The 21,970-nt window shown below is 35.1% G+C and overlaps 3 protein-coding genes across 10 annotated transcripts; 2 read left to right on the plus strand and 1 right to left on the minus strand.

Moving 5' to 3' along the window:
* Positions 1–3,381: 3,381 nt before the first annotated feature.
* On the plus strand, positions 3,382–4,551 carry LOC142528501 (uncharacterized). Its single transcript, XM_075633551.1, has one exon. The coding sequence runs from the start codon at positions 3,382–3,384 to the stop codon at positions 4,549–4,551; it is 1,170 nt and encodes a 389-aa protein (XP_075489666.1).
* A 5,202-nt stretch (positions 4,552–9,753) lies between these two features.
* Positions 9,754–13,822, plus strand: LOC142529088 (putative serine/threonine-protein kinase PBL17). 2 transcript variants are annotated; one of them, XM_075634482.1, is made up of 6 exons: positions 9,754–10,127; positions 11,101–11,396; positions 11,979–12,114; positions 12,434–12,570; positions 12,798–12,921; positions 13,169–13,822. In XM_075634482.1, the coding sequence occupies exons 1-6, from the start codon at positions 10,055–10,057 to the stop codon at positions 13,693–13,695; spliced, it is 1,293 nt and encodes a 430-aa protein (XP_075490597.1). In that variant the 5' UTR covers positions 9,754–10,054; the 3' UTR covers positions 13,696–13,822. The 2 variants fall into 2 exon arrangements, with proteins under 2 accessions (XP_075490597.1, XP_075490596.1); XM_075634481.1 differs by having other exon boundaries at positions 9,755–10,127; positions 11,089–11,396.
* Positions 13,823–14,653: 831 nt separating this feature from the next.
* Positions 14,654–21,817, minus strand: LOC142529412 (TORTIFOLIA1-like protein 2). Of its 7 annotated transcripts, XM_075634952.1 has the most exons (9): positions 21,700–21,718; positions 21,375–21,478; positions 20,333–21,083; positions 19,383–19,577; positions 19,185–19,290; positions 17,862–18,523; positions 16,612–17,310; positions 15,706–15,871; positions 14,654–14,927 (listed from the first exon to the last, which is right to left on the minus strand). In XM_075634952.1, exons 3-9 carry the CDS (start codon positions 20,984–20,986, stop codon positions 14,869–14,871), a joined length of 2,541 nt encoding a protein of 846 aa, XP_075491067.1. In that variant the 5' UTR covers positions 20,987–21,083; positions 21,375–21,478; positions 21,700–21,718; the 3' UTR covers positions 14,654–14,868. The 7 variants fall into 7 exon arrangements, with proteins under 7 accessions (XP_075491067.1, XP_075491068.1, XP_075491066.1 ...); XM_075634953.1 differs by lacking the exon at positions 21,375–21,478 and having other exon boundaries at positions 21,700–21,817; XM_075634951.1 differs by lacking the exon at positions 21,700–21,718 and having other exon boundaries at positions 21,462–21,691.
* Positions 21,818–21,970: the final 153 nt, after the last annotated feature.

Genomic DNA, 21,970 nt, shown 5'->3' on the forward strand with positions numbered 1-21,970 from the left:
AATCTTGGAATATTTAGGTACCCAATTATCCAAATAATGCTGGATTGTATGCATTTTAGCCATTTGATATATATAATATTACAAAATGTCCACCACCTTTGTACATTAATTGGTTGGAAGGAAAGAGATTTACTGTATATTAACGTTATTATTATGACCATTGACCATTGATACTGTGATTAATTATGTAAATATATATGTAATATTTTGTGATATTTCTAAAATTGTAGATTGGATTTTAAATTTAATCCAAGGTCCTTTTACCTCTCACATGTGGTGGAAAATTATATTTAGTTTTTTTTACTGTGATTTGAAAAGTTAATTCAAGGTCCTTTTACGTCATATGTGGTGGAAAATTATATTTACTTTTCCTTTTATATACAAAAAAATCTTAATATTGTGTGCATGATTTCCAAAAATTAACGTTTAGGCAATTGAAGAGGTAGGTCGTTTAGTTACATTTCAGAATAAATTATGGAAAAAATTGTATTTTTAGTTCTATAAGTTTGATATGTATTTTGTTTAGTTTTGTCACTTTCAAATTTTGTTTCATGCATTTTTTTGTTGTTGCCCGAAACCACTAAATTTATTGAATATGAATTATTTAATAAAGATTCTATCATATGTGACACATGTAGAGAGAATAAAATCATGTTAATTAAATTAAAATTAATCTGATAAAAAAGAAAGGGAAAACCATAGCAATATGATATAAATACTTCAAAATGTGAGAAAAAAATGTTTGTCATTTACCTTTATTTTTGTTTTATGATATTTTATATGTATAATATAAGTTTTATTTTTGTCACACGAGCCATATAAAAGAATATGAGTGTCAAATAAGTAATATCTGGTTGAATTAGTGATTTCAGACAAGACAAAAAAAAATTCAAGTTATTAGTTGAAAACAAAATTTGACAAAATACATAACTAACACTCAAAATACACTAACTAAATTATACATTTATATTAATGTAATGGGCCATCTTCGCTATTTGTGGAATATATTAATATAAAGTAAGAGATAATTGGATGTTGGAATTAATATTGGATGCTGATTTATGAAGAGGGAAATTTTTGACTGCATATATGTTATAATTACCAATTAAATTTGTTATTAAATTAATAAGTATGTTAATAGAAAGAGATAAAATGATTTTTGATATTGTCATTATTGTAATTTATTTTGATGTGATCCGGGTAGATCGGGTGAGCTGGAAACGGGGCAATCCACCGGATATGGTAAAATTTTGATATTTAGGAAAGTGAGCAAGGGAAGAAGATATTTCTCTGTATAATATGGTTGTTGCGACTGTAACCTGCAAACAAGAAGATGAACTCGTGAATGGGCACCGGATGAACGTCCGGCGTGGCCACTCCGATGCTTAAGTCAGCAGGTTGAAGATGAAGACCAAGGGCAATATATGTGAGAATATATGTGAATACTTGAGAGTTCAAAATTCCAGAATCCATAAATGAGAAGTGTACCTGCTATTTATGGAAGGAAATCTGATGATTACCTTGTTCTTAATGCCCACCTGCTAAGTATGATATGACGGCTGCACATATCCTACTTCCGATGACTTCTCTGACACATCAAACTCATGTCGTTCTGACAGCAATGATTGTCAAGCATAAGGTAGCACATACTGATACACTCGAGTATTGTGTGTTTCTCGAGGTAGCCCGGGTAAAAGCTCCCAGGAGATTGCACGAGAGCACGGGCTCCTGATTGCCTGGGGAGAAAATATCCTGGGAAATCTTGTAACATCCCGAAAAATTTGAAGGGTCACGTAAACCACATGCATACAAGTTATTAAATTTTTTGGTATTTTATTAAATTATTTTAAAGTATTAAATGCTTATTTATTTCGTTAAATGATGTTTAATTATTTTTATGCATTTTATGCATAAATTATGCATGATATGATTTATTTCATGAAATTTTAAAAGTTCATGTACTATGATTTTTAAGTTGTATTTCGCGCTCGAACGGGGACCGGAGAATTATCAGGAAAATTATTTTATTACAAGATTAATTTTTATTAATTAATTTAAGGTGTTTTTAAGTGTGTTTTGCAAAAATGGGCTTTATTGGGTATTTTTACCCGCATGATTTTATATTTACCCGGTACATAAATTTTAGCGAATCGAGGAATTTTTTGAAGGTTCGGCTAATATTTTCAAAATCTTTCCAACAAGAAATATTTTTCGGGAGTATGTTTGGATTTAATGGGCCTATTTTTAAACTTATCGGACCTAAAACTCATTTTTTTAGACTTTTAAATGACAACTAGGGCCCGTGATCTATTAATCCATTATTTAATTAATACCTAAGACCCACTAAAACTAATTATACCCCAAACCAACCGACACCACATTTAGTACCATCTTCCTCTCGGCTATATCAACAGCTACCTTAAGAAAATATTGGCCATAGCATCTTCTTCAAGGAAGATAATCTCCGGCACTCGTCTTTGATCTTCTCGCGCCATTTCATCTAAGGCATGCATTGTATCTATTTTTTTCTGCATCTCATATGTTATATATGCTGTTGAATGGGTTTGTGTAAGAAAACTTTCGAACCAAGCATGAGTAAGAATGGCTTTCAGTTTTTACATGTATTTTTGCATTCCATGCTTTTACACTCACGTTTTTCTAGTTTGGATGTGCAAGGGGCTGCGACTTGGGTTGCTAAGGGGCTGTATTTGATGTCAATGATTTGCCTTGTGAGTTAGATCAGTTGCTGGACACTGCAAGGGAAGGGCCGAGAGTAAGGTTTTGAGGGGGTGGTTCGGCTCTTGTTGGATTCGGTTAGCTGGTAGGGGTTTCGGCTGATTTGCTTGGACCAGTGGCACAGGGGGCTGAACCAAGCCATGGACCAGGCCCTTGTGGGTCTGTGTTACGGATATTTAGGCCACATATATGGGTGGCATATATTTGCATATATTTGATTTCCTTAGATTAGGCTAGATATATGGGTGGCATATATTTTGATAGGATTTTTCGGCTTTCTAGCATGTATAAATATTGATAACAATGAATGAGAAAAACCAACACAGATTATCTAAAATAACATGGTATCATAGCCAAATTAAATCCAAATCTTTTCGGCACTATGGCTGCCGCCACTCCTCCACCGCCGCCTGCAAAAATCGACTCCAGCTCGCCATTTACTTAGGGCCACAAGATCGCCCTGGCGATTTCATTACTCCCATCCGTCTGAAACTCGATAACTTTGATGATTGGTTTCATGCTATTCGCGTTGCTCTTTCCTCTCGGCGCAAATTCGGCTTTCTTAACGGCACAATCACGGATATTGTTCCTCCCTGTACGAATGATGATTGGGTAACGATTCAGTGCATGCTTGTCTCATGGCTCATGAATACGATTGACCTCGAGGTACGTTCTATGCTCTCGAATTACGATAATGCAAAACGCTTATGGGACGATTTGCATGAAAGATTCTCGGTTGTGAATGGTCCACGTGTTCACCAGCTTAAGGGCGATATTAATCGTTGTGAGCAAACAAAAGTTATGCCTGTTGCTGTTTACTTCAGTAAATTGAACGTTTTATGGGATGAACTTGATAAACATGAGCCTTTGATTTCTTGCAAGTGCGGTAACTGTACGTGTCAGGTCGGTAAGCAACACAGCCAACGACGTGATGATGACAGGTTGCATCAATATCTTCTTGGCCTGTGTTCTGATTATTATGCACAATTGCGATCGACTCTCTTGTCACAGGATCCTCTTCCCACGTTGAATCGGGCATTCCAACAAGTCGCTCAAGATGAGCGGGTTCGGGGAATCACACGCATCACCGAAGAGAAACCCGATGCAGTTGGTTTTGCTGTGAAAATGGAGCCTCGATCCAAACCACGCCTCGACAAAACGACGAAGGCAGCCTTGACTTGTTCTCAATGCCACAAATCGGGTCATGATATTACAACCTGCTTCGACATACATGGCACTCCAGATTGGTACTTGAAAAAATATGGTTCTACCCTTGAAGGAAAAGGAACTTTGAAAGGCAAACCGTCAGCTTCTTCAACTAGAAATTCGGCAGGTCATGGTCGTAATGGAGTTCGTGCTAATGCTGCTACACCCGCAATTCCTCACAATACTTCTCCTGCCACCTTGAGCCACGCCCCTGCTACACAATCCTTTCCAAGTTTCTCTGCCGAACAATGGGCGGCACTCTCGGCTGCGTTTGGTTCTACTTCTCCTTCTTCTAACAGATTGCAGGGTAAGTTAAGTATGGCTGATTGGATAATTGATACCGGCTGCTCTCATCACGTTACCGGTAACGAATCATGTCTATTGAATATTAAAGCAATTTCTTCATGTCCCGTGCGTCTTCCAGATGGTCAGACACTAGCTGCCACTGAAGAGGGTGCCGTGCAACTAACGGACACCATACGGCTCCAAAATGTGCTTTATGTTCCTAATTTACAATGCAATTTAATTTCGGTCTCACAACTGATTGATGATATAGATTGTTGTGTTCAGTTCGATTCTAACTCACGGCTTAGGGAGGCCGAGCGCTGATGGACATGCCCCGTAGGTGATCGAGCTTGGTTTAGGGAGATCAGTTGTGCCTAGCTTGTGCGAGTGAGCCTCGAGCGTACGAGCTGTGTTCCGTGCATGGGGTTGTAGCCGTGGTTGCCTTAGGTCCAGAGGAGTCCTAGGATGGTCTAGGATAAGCTGAATAGGGGTTGGTCCAGTTAGTTTTGGGTTAGAGACGCAAATAGCAAAGATGGGACACGTAGGGGTCGAGTGGGGTTTTGGGAGAAGATGTCCAGCAGAATTTATGGGTTGGCCGAAAGGTTCAGGGGCTTGGTCTTGATGAATTTAGGACTTTTAAGTGTTATTAAGATGTGGTAAAAGGTTGCGACAAATTTGGTTAAGTTTCGGTTTGATTCGGATAAAAATCGAGACCCCGGTTCAAGTTTTAAAACAAATCGGTTAAGTTGTGATTTTGGCTCTAGTTTATGTCTAGGAATGCTTTTAAATATGTTTTGGGATATTTTTAATAGTTTTGTAAGTTTCGGATCAAAATAATAAGTTTTGAATTTATTCGGGATTTAAACGTAGCAGGAAACGTTAATTAAAGAATTAATTGAAATGCCTAGATTTAGGCTTAATAAAATTATGGAAAAGTATATTTAATCTCAAATAATTATTATAAGTCTAAGTTTTTAATTTGGGAATTTTATGCTAAGGTTTGGTTTAATTCGGGATTAAAACGCATTAATATGTTATAGTTAAAGATTAATTTAAAAGTCGTCGATTTAAGCCAAACAAAAATATGAGAAAATTCATGTAGGCTTAAATAATTATTTGGGACATGTTATAGTCAATGAAATTAAGAAAATGTCAAAAACGTGAAATTTTACGTCTAGGGGCAAAATGGTAATTTTTGGGTTTCCATGGGCAAAATGATCATTTTGCACCTGGGGTGAGACGTTGGTCCTGACAGCGCCCTGAGCACTAATTCATGATATTTTAAATGTTCACGCATCATGATTCACGATTTTTAAGATTTTATAAAAATATACGTTGCATGCTTGAATTTAAAGGAAATTGCATTTATACATGTTTTATAAGTGATGAAAATGAAAATGTTTTGAATGACGGAAATTAGTTGTGGCTATCGAAGTATATGTAAATGTTTAAGACGTATATGTAAATGCTGATGATGATGATGATGAGGCCTAGGCACAGTGGATGGGTAATCCTATCACTGATGTCCGACAGCCGCTGGGTACCGCGGTTCTATATATGATGGATCCATCGTAAATGATGAATGATGTACGATATTCACCTCTAATGAACTGAATTCACCAATGATGAATGATGAACGATAAATGATAAACGATGAATGATAAATGATGAATGATGAATAATGAACGATGAACGATGAATGATGAACGATAAATGATAAACGATGAATGATGATTAACGAAGTGCTGTTTTGACACGTCATGATTTTACACGACATGTTTATGTTACATTTTAAAAGTTCATGAAAGGTATGTTAAGTATGATATTTTTCACTGTTGTGTGCTATGTATATGTATTTGTTATTAACGGTGCAGGTGTGTTGAGTCTTTAGACTCACTAGGCATGTGTGATGCAGGTGAGCTAAATGATGAGGAGACGGGAGATGCTGAACTCTGAGTAGGCAGACCTGGTGTGGTGACACGACCCGAGGACCACATGTTTTTTGCATTACGATTTATGATATTTAGAGGAGATGAATATCTTCATACGTTGATGATTTTAAGATTTTATTAGTTTATGTTTTCGTATGATTATGGATGAGTTTGGTTATTTTAAATGACGCTATTTTTATTGTCAAATATTTAAGATCATTTTTTTAAATCTTATATTTATCTGTAGAACGCATGCATGCGAAACGTTTAAATGATATTTCGAAAATGCATGCTAGAAAAAAAAATATTTCCGCATTTTTAAAACGAGTAGACGTTTCAAATCTCATGCCCGGCTGCTGAAGAAAGTTATCTGCATATTGACTCTAATTTGTGCTATCCATGTAGTTTCCCGGGTAATCCATGACCCGAACTCTTATGGGGGTATCATATATGTATTACAATTTAATTTGTTGTGATACGGGGTAAGATAAATTTTCAAGGAAGAAGTGTAATAATTAATGTCTTAGCTTTCATATCTTTAATTATTCATTGAGGCTGTAATATCCATATTAAAGACTATTAAATTAAGGTAAGTCTATGCTACATCGAAAGTTTTGTTGGGTACCATGGTAGGTCACCCGAGTAGTTTTGCAGCACCAGACAGATATTCTGGCCGAGGAGCACGTGATTGAGATATGATTATTTGGTTGTCTAGAATTGAGATCTCCTAGTTAATCCACTTTTATTATTTTGGTATCAGATCCGTTTTATGTCAGAGTCTATTGACGAGCAAATGTCTTTTGTATTTGTATGGTGCTTTGTAGTTGTTATGGTGGATTTGGAGTTATTTTAGGTTGTTGAGAGCTTTGTCGGCTATATTTGAACTGCAGCTTGTGATATGTTGAATTGGCAGGCAGTTGTGTGTGACTTTATGAATACCATAACGTCGTCCTTGAATCATTTTTTTACATGTATTTTAAAATTTTTGTTATGTCCTATTTACGGGGAGTTTATATCAAAATTTTTCCAAGTCCTGAGATCCATTTTAAGTATTTTAAAATATTTTCACCGCATATTTAAATTAAATCATTATTGTTTGATAATTAATTGTAATTTTAATAACTAGGCCTATACTCCCAGTGTGTTGTATAAGATAATCGATTGACCACCTCACTGTAAAATTAAAAAGTATTGATAGAACCCATAATTTTGTTTTCAAGTAAGATAATCAACCGATCATCTAATAAAAACAAAAATCGGGAGTACATCTCTTAGTGTAATATAGACTCACCTATTGTTTTAAAAGTTATAATTAGCAGTACTTAATTGTTGATTTTAAAATGCTTGAAAATTTGTCGATTTTATAGTTTCTCCTCTTTATTTGACAATCTGAATATTGTCTCAAACATTTTATTCGATTTAAATACACATAAACTCTTATGAGACTGTCTCAAATATCAATTTTGTGTGACGGATATTCGATCCAGTTCAACACATGAAAAATTATTATTTTTTATACTAAAAATTTAATTTTTATTATAAGTATGAATCGAGTCGATTTGACTCGTAGATAACCCACTTATTTATTTATTGGGCAAGTATATGAATTGGTTGGTTTGACACAAGGAATTGAAGAACCCATACTAGACGAAATTCCAGTAAACCACTAAACTAGCAATGTTTGGTGTTTGTTGAGAGACTAATAATGAATAAATTGCAAACTTTAATTACTTTATTTGAAATAAAATTTGAGAACAAAAAATTAGGTGAGGACGTGACATATCCATATATATATATATATATATATATATATATTGATTTGATTTGATTATTGATTTGCCAAGATAAGCATCTTTTTCTTTCACTATTTAGATTAATATAGAATTAAAGTTTTTGTTTTTGCTAATCCTTATTTTCTCCCAAAATACAATTTTTTATAGAGTAGATCTTTTATTAGATGGTTTCATGAATCTTTATCAGTGAGACAAGTCAATCCTACCGATATTCACAATAAAAATAATATTCTTAGCATAATAACTAATATTTTTTCATAAATGATCCAAATAAGATATCTGTCTCATAAAATAATATACATGAGATCGTCTCACACAAATTTTTGTATCTTTTTTATAATACAATTATAAAAAATTAATAGAAAATATTATTTCAATATATATAACATCTAGTCGAGATTGCATGTGGTGAAAAAGATTGACTTGCCGTCGTTGACCGACAGCTGGCCATTTGAAAATGAAAAAATAATTATCACAATATTTAATTATATCAAAATAAAATAAAATCATTTTGCATGGAGGAATAGTAGATCTAGAACCGTGTGGTACTGTGGGTCAACCGCGTCGGTCAACCGTTGATTTCAAAATAATGCCAAAGAAAGAAGAACAAGTCCTCAAGACCTCGCCTTACATTCCAGAACTGGCCTTTGTATCCGTGTACGAATGAAAATTAATATTTTTGATATAAAAAATAATGTTTTTTACTTGATCGTAGTATAATAAACAATATTTTTCATAATTTAATTAACAAAAATGATAGTTTTACGTTAAAAATAATAATTTTTATTAGTCGAAGATTTGTCTCACATTTGTTAATTCGTGAAATGGTCTGATGATGTCTTGTGATTTAATTTTGAGTTTGATCGTCCAATTAAATGTTTAGAATTAAAATAATGCACCTATTAATCCAAAAATTACTCACATTATAATTGTTGAAATTCTAAATTTATAATCTCAAATTACAAAATTAGATTACTCATGGGTTTTGATTTTGAATAATATACACATGGATATTAGGCAAAAACTTGTGTGAGACGCTCTCACGGGTCGTATTTTGTGAGACGGATCTCTTATTTGGGTTATCCATGAAAAAGTTTTACTTTTTATGTTACGAGCATTAATTTTTATTGTTAATATCGGTAGGATTGACCTGTTTCACAGATAAAGATTCGTGAGATCGTCTCATAAAAGACTTACTCTGATATTAATGCTCTCCAAAAAAAATTTCCAAAACTAGGAAGACATATTAACATGAGAGTTTTTTAGTTCATGTAAAATGAATAGATTGAAGAGCGAATATGAAATTAAAGCAAAAAATATAGATTGGAGCAACACAAGGATTTCAAAATTTTCATTCTACTTTTAAATCAAGTTGATACATGATAGTGAAAATATTTTCATGATTATATTTTATATTATTTAAATCATAAAATACAGAGAATATCATTAGAGTTATTTATAATTTATATATTTTATATTAATTTACAACCTCGACAAAATTATATTAAAATAAAATTAGGATTGTATCTATGTAAAATTTCAAAGTTATTATACTCTTTTATAATATAAACCAAACAAATTGAAAAAATTGATTAAAATATAAAAAAATTGAAACAAAAGGTATAAATACGTATCGATTGAATCGAGAAATCGATATTAGTTGATGTTGAGTGTAATAATTGTTTAGTTGATTTTTATTTTTTGAAATTGAGAATAATTTTTTTTTTTTGTAATAGTCACGTGCGTACACAAATTTTCTTTCGTACAATTATGAATGAGTACGCATATAAACGTTGCGTTCAATGAGCAAACCTTCCTCATATAGCCTCGTGTCAGTCTCAGGGTCTCACCGACTCTTCGCTGTGTGTTGAATGTTGATGTGTGTAGACCATAATCTATATCGTTGGTTTCATATCAGGGGATTATTCCGGCGGCCCTTATCGATTACCAGTGTGTTTCTCTTCGATTTTTCCGCGAAATCATTTGGGTTTCTTCCGTTGTTTCGTTGGAGTAAAACAAGTGCTTAAAAATCCGATTTTGAAGTGATACTTGGTCGAAATCCATGGAACTGGAGATGTGAATCTGGTGCGGTTTTGTCTAAAAATGGGTTCTTGTTTCAGTGTTGTAGAAGATGAACAACAGTACACCGATGGCAAATCTTCCAGACACAAACCAGGTTTCATTTTCGACAACTGATATTGCTTATGATCTTCGTGATTCATCTCATTTCCTTGGTTCAATTTACCTCTCTTTGTTTAAAGCGTACTGATTATTTTATCCTTGTTGGGTTTTGTTTGAATTGGAATTGAGTATCATGCCTGAAGGTTTTGTTGGAATTGGAATTGAGTATCATGCCTGATTATCAACTAGGAAACTTGCATTTTAAGTATAAGATATTTTTTTTTCCCTTTTTAACAATCACTGCACCGATAAAATAATATTCCCGTCATCAACCAGGTCTTATACCATGGATGTTGTTTTTGATCTGCCATCCATGTATGTTTAGCTGATCATTAGAGGCTGCAGGCCAGAGGAGTTGCTCTAGTGAAAACTACAATAATTTTCATGTGTTACAAACAGAAACGTAACACCCCTGCTCACTCCTGATCGCTCCTTTTTAAATTTATTTTAGTTAATTGTTATCAGTTGAAAAGTCTATTGCCTCCGTAAATGGAAATAATGGTACATCCTTGTCTGAAATTCTTGGTGCGGATATGGCAAGTTGATTTCAGCTTAGGCTGCAATTATGTGTCTGTTTCTTTAATTTTAATGGGGAGTTGTACCGACTTAAACATGTTGTGGAGAATTGTGAAGATTTAATGAAGGCACATCTGAAATGAGTTGATAATGTTATTGAGATATTAAGCCGGTACACATCAGCTACCTGTTTGGTCAATCTTGGGATATTTTGCACTTGTATATAACAAACAGAAACTTCAGGGAGTTACAATCTAGTTGCGGCTCTAGACTTTTCTAAGGGTTAATATTGAAGTATATATAGATACTCACTTATTTCTGAAAGACAAATAATTCCATCTTCCGTTATTGTCGCTGTGAATTTATGGTTGTGGCTCAACTACAATGCGTGATTCTATTGCTATTCCCTGAACAATACTGATACTGACTACTTCTGTTAGGTGTTTGTGAAGAGTCGGTGTCACCGAGAAAAGTGAACTCTGTGAATTCAAACGCCATTGTGGTAATTTCAAAAGACATAAAGGATCTACGTCAAAGGCCTGTGAATGGTGATCTTGATATCTTCACTTACGAGGAGATGAAACTGGCCACCAAACACTTCCGGCCAGATCAGGTTCTTGGTGATGGTGGGTTTGGTATCGTCTATAAAGGAGTGATAGATGATAATGTGCGGCCTGGTTACAAGACAACTCGAGTCGCCATTAAAGAGCTTGATCCCGAGGGCCTTCAGGGAGACCGAGAATGGCTGGTATTTCCTTTTTTAACCAAATATTATATTCACGATATTTTCTGATCTTTTTGCTCTTAAAAACGAGCTTAGTTTTTTAAGGGTGTTGCATAAGGCAGAGAGACACTCATGACTACTGCATAACATGCCAAAAAAATGGTCAAAGTTGTCGCCATCTGAAAGGTTGGAGGAATGAAAATATTTATAATTTGCTTATCGTGGCATGTCACCTGAAAGCATTGGGACCTCTCTTGTCTTGTGGAACATCACCTCGCAAATGGCACTAATTTTACTTCCAGTCTTTGCAGATTCTCATAACCTGTGAAAATCCATGCCTTCAAGTCTTTCACATTCAAGATTAAGATACGTTGTACAGCAGAATGAAAAATGCACCAATTGTAAGCTGGTTTAAGCAGCAATAATCAATAACGCGATTAAGTTACGTTGTATATCAGAATAAGAAATGAAAGAACGGCTGCACCACATATTTTTCTTCTCCAAATGAAAACGTTGTTGAAGTTTTCTCGTTTTATTTGCTATATACTGAAAATTTACATAGAAAAGGTCGTGAGTTGACTCATCGTTGAGTTTTTGCACTTACAGGCAGAAGTCAATTATTTAGGGCAACTTCGACACGCAAATCTGGTGAAACTGGTTGGCTATTGCTGCGAGGATGATCACAGACTTTTGGTTTATGAATATATGGCATCTGGGAGCTTGGAGAGACACCTTTTTCACCGTGAGTACAACAAAACCACATATTTAACAGCTAGTGTTGGACAATGTTTATTGTGTAGAAGTATATATTGCATCCTTTTAGTTTATTTCTCATTTTCTTATAACTGATGTTGGCTATAATTATTGCAGCTAAGAACACCAATAAATAGCTATATGAGAAGCTTTTATAAACATGTATTAAAGGTGTTGCATTTGTATAATCTGATATGATGCCAGCGAGAACTTGTGTTTGTACAATAATTTAATACAAAAATAAATATTTCGCATGTATTTTTGTACAAATTCAATTTGTTTTATTTCTTTTTTCTTTTTGCTTATAGGAGTACGCGCCACCTTATCATGGCACAAGAGATTGAAGATTGCTTTGGATACTGCAAAAGGGCTTGCTTTTCTTCATGATGTGGATAATCCTATAATATACAGGGATTTTAAGACGTCTAACATCTTGCTAGATGTGGTAAGTTGAGCATCGTCCTGTTTACAGATCTAACTAGTATATTGAGGAAATGGAAATTAATTCTGAGAAAGTAGATGTTCCATTGAACAGAAGAAGAGTACGACTGTACCGTGAGCAGCAAAATTTTCAAGAATCCTTATACCATGTGGTTTCTTTGTTATTGAAAGTTTATTTTTTGAAAATCTCCATTGGTAAGACAAAGGCTAAAGTGTGCAGAAAACATGCAGGATTTTAATGCAAAGCTCTCTGACTTCGGATTGGCTAGGGTCGGCCCAACTGGAGATCAAACTCATGTTTCAACCCGAGTAATGGGTACTTATGGTTATGCTGCCCCCGAGTATGTGATGACTGGTGAGTCCTGTGTTGGCATACTGATTTCTAGCTTTATGTTCAAGAAGTACCTGTTTTGATATGTAATTTTCTGTATCAATTTGAATATAGCAAGATCTATTGTGACCAATCAAACAAACCAGTGGTATATTTGTTGGTCTTTTAAAAATATAGGCCTTCAGTTTGAGTCGCACAGAGTGTGTGAGTGAATTTCAAAAGGCTCTGGTTATCAAGACTGATCCTACGATCAATTTTACACCATTTTCAGGACATTTAACTGCACGAAGCGATGTTTATGGTTTTGGGGTCGTTTTACTTGAAATGCTCATTGGAAGGCGTGCAATGGATAAAAGCAGGCCTAGTCGAGAGCATAATCTAGTCGAGTGGGCTCGTCCAATCCTCAACCACAACAGGAAGCTTTTGAGAATACTTGATCCTAGAATTGAAGGGCAATACTCCACTAAAGTTCTCATGAAAGTGGCCCATCTAGCATATCAATGCCTCAGTCAAAACCCGAAAGGAAGGCCTGTAATGAGCCAAGTAATCGAAATTCTCGAGCCCCTGGTGACACAAGAAGCTAATGAAGACGAAACGATTCTACTGAATGGAGGTGCCTGTGTAACACTTTATGAGGTTCCGAAAAGGTTGGCAGAAACTCCAATGGGGAAGAAGGTGGACATAACAAAAAGTGAGAGCTTTCGAGAAACCGAGCATGAAAAGCGTAAACATGTTAATGGAAGGAGCAAAAGTGAGCCTCCAAAGGAGGACTTTCTTTGTAGTTCTTTTCAAGGATGAAGATTTTGAATTCTTAAAGTTTAGTTCAGTTTCTTGTTAATTTTCTTTTGATTCCTTTTTTGAAAATAATTGACGATTTGAGATATTTGGCATACATCATTATTAATAGTTACAGATTTTGATGCAACCACAGATACACAGCACTATGTGGTAAAAAAAAATCTCATAAATAACACAACGTGCAAATTTTTAATTATTATCTATTCTAGTCCAAAAAAATATACTCCAATTTTGAAAGTTCTAATTGTTTTAACATATACTTCTAAAATCTCTTTATAATCATTATTGTTTTGTATATTTCCAAACAAATTCTTATTCACAGACGAACAAATTATCAAAGTAGTCGTTTTCGAAAATGATATCATATTGACATATTTTCATGTAATTCCAATATTCTGTGCAACAAGTGCTTTAATGTAAACGTTCATATGAAATATTGGATTGTATTTCGTCCTCTTGTTATTCCTTAGCTGTTTGTACGATTAAAAATTTATTTTGCTATAAAGTTGAAGCCCGCTCATTTAAGTATTCTATGTGATTTCAAGCACTCGTGCCATCAATTTTTGGAGGAGATGGTTGGCTAAGTTGTGTGTGTATATATATATATATAAACAAAACGAGAGAATCTTTTGAATTAGTTGAATATCTAGAACTTGTCGATTATGATACAACACCGACCACACATCATTTTTCTAAGATAACATAAACTTTTGATACGAAGTTGCTTAGAAACAAGCTGGTCTTTAAAATTTTTTTACAATCAGAAAACAGTCTATCGACCATTACTTGAACTTTAGAGCAGTTCTCAACAAGTGCAATGAATTTAAACTACAAATTTGAAATCACTTTCAATCCGACCGCATCCTGACAATAATTAATGGGCTCTAAGTGACAATCTTAGAATTTTGATAATTGTAATTATCTATTCTAATTTTAAAGAACAAATGGGATAAAGAATCAAAGAAAACATCTGAAATAAGACACATACAGAACTACAAGCTTCATAGCAATTTGGGCAGAAAAATATTCCACAACTTCATATAATAACAAGCCAATAGGTGTTTCGTGGGGAAATATTTCAAGCATATTAGCTAATTTTTCAGATAAACATTCAACAGACATCGACTTTTATATTATTTTCTTACTGGGCATCATCAACAGCTCCAATGTCACTTAATCCACAACATCACGCTTTAGCATGTTTGAGTGAATTTGTTGGCAAGGTCCATTTCCTGCACAGAGATAAAAATGATACCTTTAGTTCATTGAATACAATAAAAACTTCCTTTTGTGGGGGTTGAAATATAATCCTTTTCGAACCATAATTGAATAATAATGTTAACTAAATTGTTTTACACTGGTGCCGCTGGAGCTTCACCCTATTGTTCAAAGAGTTACACTGTTCAACCTGAGAAACAACTCAACGAGAGAATAATGTACTTACATAGATAGGTTTATGTCATTTTCGTCTCTCACAGGAATCAGGAATTTACATGTTTCTGATCTTAACTATAACACACAAATCTTGACTAAAACACACAAATTTCCCAGGATTGCACTTTATAAGTTATTAAAAGACTCAGTTACACAGTTGTGTAAATATTGTAGACGGGATTTTCTTAATAACACAAGAATCAGGAAGTACAGGAAACAAAGCAAAAGCTTTGCTTCTATCTCATCGACTTCTATGACTCTTCTATATCTCCTATACAAATTTATGTTGCATAAACTCTAAACTAGATAGGTTTGGAGTTGCTGAGGTTCTTACGTTAATATCAGATTATCACATCTGTGACACTCCAATTTATACAGTGCATCTTCCTGAAAGGTTGAACTGAAGAATCATTTAAGAATTTTTAAAAAGATTCAGAAACATAATCTGACATTCTGTATCACAATACTTCTGAATAAGATTTAGATCTTTTTAGAACAAACTTTATATTTTGAAATAAAATATGCAAATGACCTAAGAGAGGACCATAAAGAATCACAGATGAAACATTTTCTAACCCCAAATGTGACGCATCATTTTTGCAAGCTCAATAAAATATTTCCTTTCTGCAGGCTTGAAACCATCCACATTCGCAGATTCCTGGATTGAAGCTATAAGGTCTCGCTTTAATTTTGCAGAGAGCGCCAAGTACGTTGGTCCATGGATGTTACTGAGGTCCACAAGCTAAAAAAGAAAATTATGTGACTGATGATAGGATTGTTGATGCTAACAAATATTTTAAAAATCTGACACATGATGGCCTAACAGTTTAATAGACCATGATTTCTGACAGTACAATTACAACTGGAACACTACAAGAGATGAAGCTTTGAACTTGTATCGTCGAACTAAAAATCATCTCGTGCTAACTGAGGATTATTAATGAAAGCTTGTTTGGCTAGTGTAGAATAGCTATAATCATGTTTATTATAGTCCCTCAAGGCCTGCGTTACTGCATCTAGGCTCAAGATGCAGAAAGACTCGGCCCACCCCCATTGTGCCTAGATGCAAGCCAAGGCACAACAGTCCAACAATAAGCACCTTGGTTTCGAGCTTTGTTGCACTTTAAAGGCTCATCAAACCTTTAAAGCACATCATAAATGCAAGGATAGTGTATTTTAAATGAAATGCAAGGTGATAATCAATCCTTTTCAACTATAGACTAGTTAATGTAAACTTTATTGTTGCGCAATAACTTGTAAGGATGATATTTAATGACGTTTTCCTAGAAATTGATACTATAGTATGTTTTCCCTAAGTGCACCCCAGTTCAATTAGGGGCGCACCTTCCCTAGATTTTGTGCCTATGACCAATGATATCCTAGCACCTTCCTCACCTCTAATAGCAATGGCTATGTGATGAAAATGTAAGATGCTATGGCTATCTCCTGATGTCAAAATATTTTGCAAATAAGATGACTCGCCTGCTGAAACCATGGAATAATAGAATTCACAAATCTTTGCTCCAATAAGAACTTTGCCAATGTGCTTAGTAGCTCATTTCCAGTCTTTTGAGATAAATTTTCCAGAACCGGACCTGTTTTATCTAGGAGCTCAAACAAAAGGAATTTGTTCCTCGAACAAAGAGCTTCTTCATATGCAAAGTCAAGATCCCTGTCCAAGATGTAATCATTGATTACTTTCTGCGGGTTCTTCTTAGCTTCCAGTTTATTTAGTCTTGACTTGATGCAGGGACTTGAATCAAAGATATTGCTTTTCATTCGTGTTTGGCCTTCATAAATTTCTGAAGAAAAACTTGCAGGGGTGCTGCTCTTACCAAAAGAATTGTTGCTTAGCTTAGGAGTAGCATCAGCCCTTATGTCTGAGTTTTGTTTCCCATAACCATTTGATCTCCCCCTGATAAATGTGTTCTCCCATATTCCTGCATGTTTAGTTGGAGGTAATGGAGGATGCCCATTACTCTCGACAGAGGCCCTGGGGGTACTCCCAGAAAATCTGGGGGAAACAATGCTAGGACTACTTTTCACAATTTTGGTCGCCAGCACATCTGAATATCTTCCTCCATGAACAAGTTCTTGTGCTATTTTGTCAACCACTAATTCAAGATTTGACACTTTCAACTGTACCACGGACATGCCATCCGTTATGGTGGTTGTAAATGCCTGAATACATAGCAGATGATTTAGATGATCACAGATTATTAAGGTTTTGAGAAAAGAATACTGTTTTAGTTCCCCCACAAGATTGATTCGGAAGGTGGGTTGACGTAGGAACAATATTAAACACGGAAACAAGCCTTTTGCACTAACTTCTACATTTCAATACTCAAATACTTGCATTCATGGCAGCACAAACTAACTACAAAATTATTTGCTCTAAATGTAAGGCATGGCGAAAGCTTATGGCTTGTTTCAGGTTCCATTTATTTACAAAGAATACTTCGGAAATCTTAATGGGATTATTGGCTAAAATATATTTCCATAAGCCATGTTTCAATTTCCAGACCAAAACATAACTCATAAAGCATAGTGAGATTGATTTAAGACGTTTAAAGTTTGATGCTTAACATTTAGATGCTTTCTTTATTAACATTATCACGCACAAGGCAATTTTGTGTTTACGAAATATCTCGATCGTTTTCCTTAATGGTAGCTGGGCATCTACTGCAACAAAAAAGCAAAAGAAACAGAGCAAGAAACCATTTAGTAATTACCTTTACCATATCCATCAAATTTGATTGCTTATTTTCAATCTCCAAAAGCTGCTTTCTGATGAGCATCAAATCTTTTTCAGTTTTTAAGCAACAACCAAGCATAATTTGCGAAGTAGATTCTGTAACCGTGGAATCTAAGCTCGTACGATCATTCATTTTCGTCAAGTATCTTTGCTCCTCGATACTAGCTTCATCATTTGCAAACCTTTGTCTAGTTCCAGTTGACTTTACCAAACAGGCATCATCAAAAGCATCACAGTGGATAGGAACAACCTTTGATTTGATGCTTTCCGTGAAAAGAGTGGACGCGGAAGAGAATTCTTGCTTGTCATCAAGTTCTACGTAATTATATCCAATATTTTTAGTACTACTAACATCCGCAAAAATATTTTCACATCTCTTTGTAACAGAGCTACCCTCAGATTCATCATACTGGTTCTCTGATACTGAAATATTTTGATTCTTAGGAATTGCAATTTCTATTTGCCAATCATTTGTTCCAGATTGCTGAGATTTCTCAATGTTAGTTCCTCCAGCTGTTTGGGATGATAGAGGAACTCTTTTCTTAGCCAATTCACAAGCAGATCTCATCTGTTTAATATCTTTTAGCTTTGAGCCACTGGAACTGGTAACATCACCATAGTCAGATGTGTAGGAAGTACCTAATAAGAGATCAAAAAAGTTTTACATGAGCAATTACAAATATACTAGCAACAACAAGTTAGAGAGACGCAACAGCAAGGAGATACCATTCACTTCAAACAGTAGAATTTACAAGGAGGGATGAAAAACACGAAGAAACAAGTTCATATGGGCCAATCAGAATTCCAAACCCAGAAAATAAAGTGGACCTAGATGGATCAGCTTCAGTAAGAAATGCACATAGAAAATTAACTAGCCCCTTTCTGGATTTTGCTTCCCTTTCTCCAAGTTGTAGGTTTGCGTGGACCTATAGCAGACTCACATTCATTACATAAAAAATTCTTGATCATAAAGTGAATAAACTAAGCATATGGTTCAAAATTCATTCAATTGTCACTTTGCAAATATAATGTCAATCGTAAATTAGCTACTGTTAATTCATATAAAAGAAGCTAAATAACTGTAAAAGTGTGCAATTATCGGTTTAAATCCACATAAATAATTCCACACGTGAATATTCAGCTCCAACTTATATGTGGTACCATTGAAGTACTTAGAAAGAAAATATCCCGAAAAAATTATCAAGACGCCAAGACAATCAACACAATTTTTAGAGAGTGGCCTACAATCTTTTAATGGTAATCTGTAATGAATCAAAAAACGTGGAATTGATCATAATACCTTTGACAGAAGATCCAGCTTCAGAAGGTTCGGGTGTTGTTACCAAACCAGGAAGATTTTTCCAGAGTTGCAAGGCCTGCAAAGCTGCGTCCCTTACTGGCTTCACCTATTGAGAAGAAAAAGGTATGCGAAATTACAGATTAAGTATTTTACGAAATGAAGCCACTGAAATATGACATATTAAATAATAAAGCCAACCTTGTCAAAACGACATGATTCAAGACAACAGATGACAGTGTTACGAAATGTGCCCAAGGAAGACACTAAACAAGAAGCTATATCTCCTAGCGCAGAGCAGGCAGCTTTACGAGTTGCCCATTCGCTGTTCTTCATGGCTTCTTGGATGCTTGTCAGAGCAGCACTCAGTGAACTAGGCGTAGGAGCACCCCCAGCCTAGAACATTCGATAAGAAAATAAAATGCGACTTAAGTACAAATGCATCACTACCAGACAACAATATACATCGATATTGATTTTTGGAATGTGTTGTGAGAATTTTGAGACCAATATAAGGTAGATGAGTCTCAAGATGTAAGCATCTTCTTAGAGAAAGTTAAACCATCAAAACTTTCTTAAAACTTCCTTAAATTTTCCACTGTGATCTCTTTATTAACCAATTATTGCATTTCAAATGTCCAATCTTAAAGTATCTGCGCACTGTATATTCACAACCAAGAATTGCTTGATTTGATGAAGCCATGTGAATCATTCTAAACATGTGACATGTACAGAACCCAACAAGAGTTATGTAAGTGATGCCCGAGGTTCAATATTGAAATCATTTAGGAGGTTTCCGAAGTTTTTTCCATATCGATATAAGAAACATCTCAACTTACTGGGGGCTAGTACGAGCCAAATAGCAATAATTAAAATGACACCTTTTATTCTACTTTGGAAACCCAAACAACCCAATCATATAGGTCTGAAAAATAACGGATAGGATCGACTAAAATCCCACAAAATGTAGAACATGATGATTATTGTTATAACAATAGATTTGGCAGCAGGCGAGTAAATGAGATATTCTTTAAACTGCTGATGAGCTCTTGAATATTACATACACAAATTAGAAGAATTAACTATAAACCAGAAGTGAATGCAGAAACAAAAGTATAGGGCAAATACAGGCGCCGTGGGCAGAAACAAACCAGAATCATACTCCTGTTCAACTCAATGACTGCTGGTTTTGCCATGAAATGTGGATTTTTCGTCAACTTGACTGTTCTTGCCAACATCTTCTGCAAAATCAAGGGTGGAGGATCATGAATATTCTCGATGACCCTCGACAAACACAATGCTGATCCAGATTGCACTTGCTTGTTTTGCTCACCCAGAGCTTCAAAAAGTGGCCTCACTAGCACGACAAAAATGTCATCTGTTTCAATCCTATTACCACTCAATTTGGACGCCAAGATACCCACTGTTTCTACACATACATCTCTCACAGCAGAATCGGTATCCTTTAACCTTTTAACAATGCTAGCTACCATCCTGCCAAGATGAGGTGCAACCAGAATCTCGTGAAAAGTTGCCAGTTTGCCCATTAGGCGAATGCATTCTTTACGTACAGCACATTTCTGTCCGGAATCTGTGTCCAATATGCAGGACAGGAATGGAGCAATTCCATCATGAGGCAAGCATTCAATGGTTTTCTCGAGCTCCTCGACCCCAATTAGACAAGTGTCCCTATCTGCAAGCTTGTTGAGCGCAAGAACCACTCTTTGTTTCAGCTCAAAAGCTGCTTGCTGACCGGTCATTCTGGAACTAGCTTTCCCTTTCACCAAATTTACCTGTGACTTCATCTTTATTCACCTTGCGTCTAAGGGCCCATAATAGCTCAAATTTCAACTCCGACACAAACTTATAAGCTCCCCTCTTTCATGACTTTGTGCCACCACCCTTCAGTGTTTAAAAAAACATGCCAAGCAAAAAACAAAAGAAAATAGAAAAACGTTACGTATTCAAATTAAGAAAACCATCTTCAGGAATCGCAACATTTTCTAAAACTATCGATTGAAGAGTCATATTTCGCAAATCAAGAAATCGGCATTCCTGCATCATATTTATGACAAAATAAAAATATGTATCAAAATAAAAATCGCATGAAAACATTACTTTAAATAGCATGGATCCAAGAATCGAGCTAGAATAAGCACTAGACTATGAGCTGGAAGAACACAACACACACACCTCAGATGAATACAATCATCCCTAAAAATGAAAATATAATCATTCCCTCATCGGTCCAAGAATGCCACGAATGAAGTGAAACCTTACTTGAAAGACCAGCCATTCTGAGCTTTCACGTAAAAAAACAGCACTAGTTAAACAATGCTTCGAGAATGGAGCAGCAAAAGTAAAGTAGCATACGGATAACGAAATGTTACAGTAGTGTCCCATTCGATTCGTTCGAGTTCAAATTCAAATTTTAAGACAGAATAATGAAAAGAAACATCAAAAAGAACGAATCTCAGTACGAATAAGAAGTCAAAAGCGGAGATCGAGGATATCTCACCCATACGTACGCGCAGAAGAGAGAGAGAAAACAGTGTGTGTGGATTTGGGGATCTTCGAGCTTTTTTTGGCGGTTTGGGTTTCCATTTTTGAAATTTGAGGAGAATCCTGGCTTTTCATATGCCAATTTTTAATTTAGAATTAAAATAAATTGGCTTTTTAACTTAGAATCTGATATAGGGTTTATTTCATCCTACCCATATGGAATAGGATGGATGGCCAAGATTTGCTCATGCATATAATAGGATCCACTTTTTTTTTGAAATTGTATG

This window comes from Primulina tabacum, chromosome 16 (genome assembly GCF_025594145.1).
Source record: "Primulina tabacum isolate GXHZ01 chromosome 16, ASM2559414v2, whole genome shotgun sequence".
NCBI lineage: Eukaryota > Viridiplantae > Streptophyta > Magnoliopsida > Lamiales > Gesneriaceae > Primulina > Primulina tabacum.

Excerpts from the sequence above, each read along its gene's own strand:
- LOC142528501 (XM_075633551.1), top strand. The coding sequence starts at position 3,382 with ATGAATACGATTGACCTCGAGGTACGTTCTATGCTCTCGAATTACGAT.
- LOC142529088 (XM_075634481.1), top strand. The coding sequence starts at position 10,055 with ATGGGTTCTTGTTTCAGTGTTGTAGAAGATGAACAACAGTACACCGAT. Across the intron at positions 12,115-12,433 it reads GGAGAGACACCTTTTTCACC|GAGTACGCGCCACCTTATCA; the intron begins GTGAGTACAACA and ends TTTTGCTTATAG. Across the intron at positions 12,922-13,168 it reads CCCCGAGTATGTGATGACTG|GACATTTAACTGCACGAAGC; the intron begins GTGAGTCCTGTG and ends CACCATTTTCAG.
- LOC142529412 (XM_075634953.1), bottom strand. The coding sequence starts at position 20,986 with ATGAAGTCACAGGTAAATTTGGTGAAAGGGAAAGCTAGTTCCAGAATG. Across the intron at positions 17,311-17,861 it reads ATTTGATGGATATGGTAAAG|GCATTTACAACCACCATAAC; the intron begins GTAATTACTAAA and ends CTATGTATTCAG. Across the intron at positions 15,872-16,611 it reads TTATTCCATGGTTTCAGCAG|CTTGTGGACCTCAGTAACAT; the intron begins GCGAGTCATCTT and ends TTTCTTTTTTAG.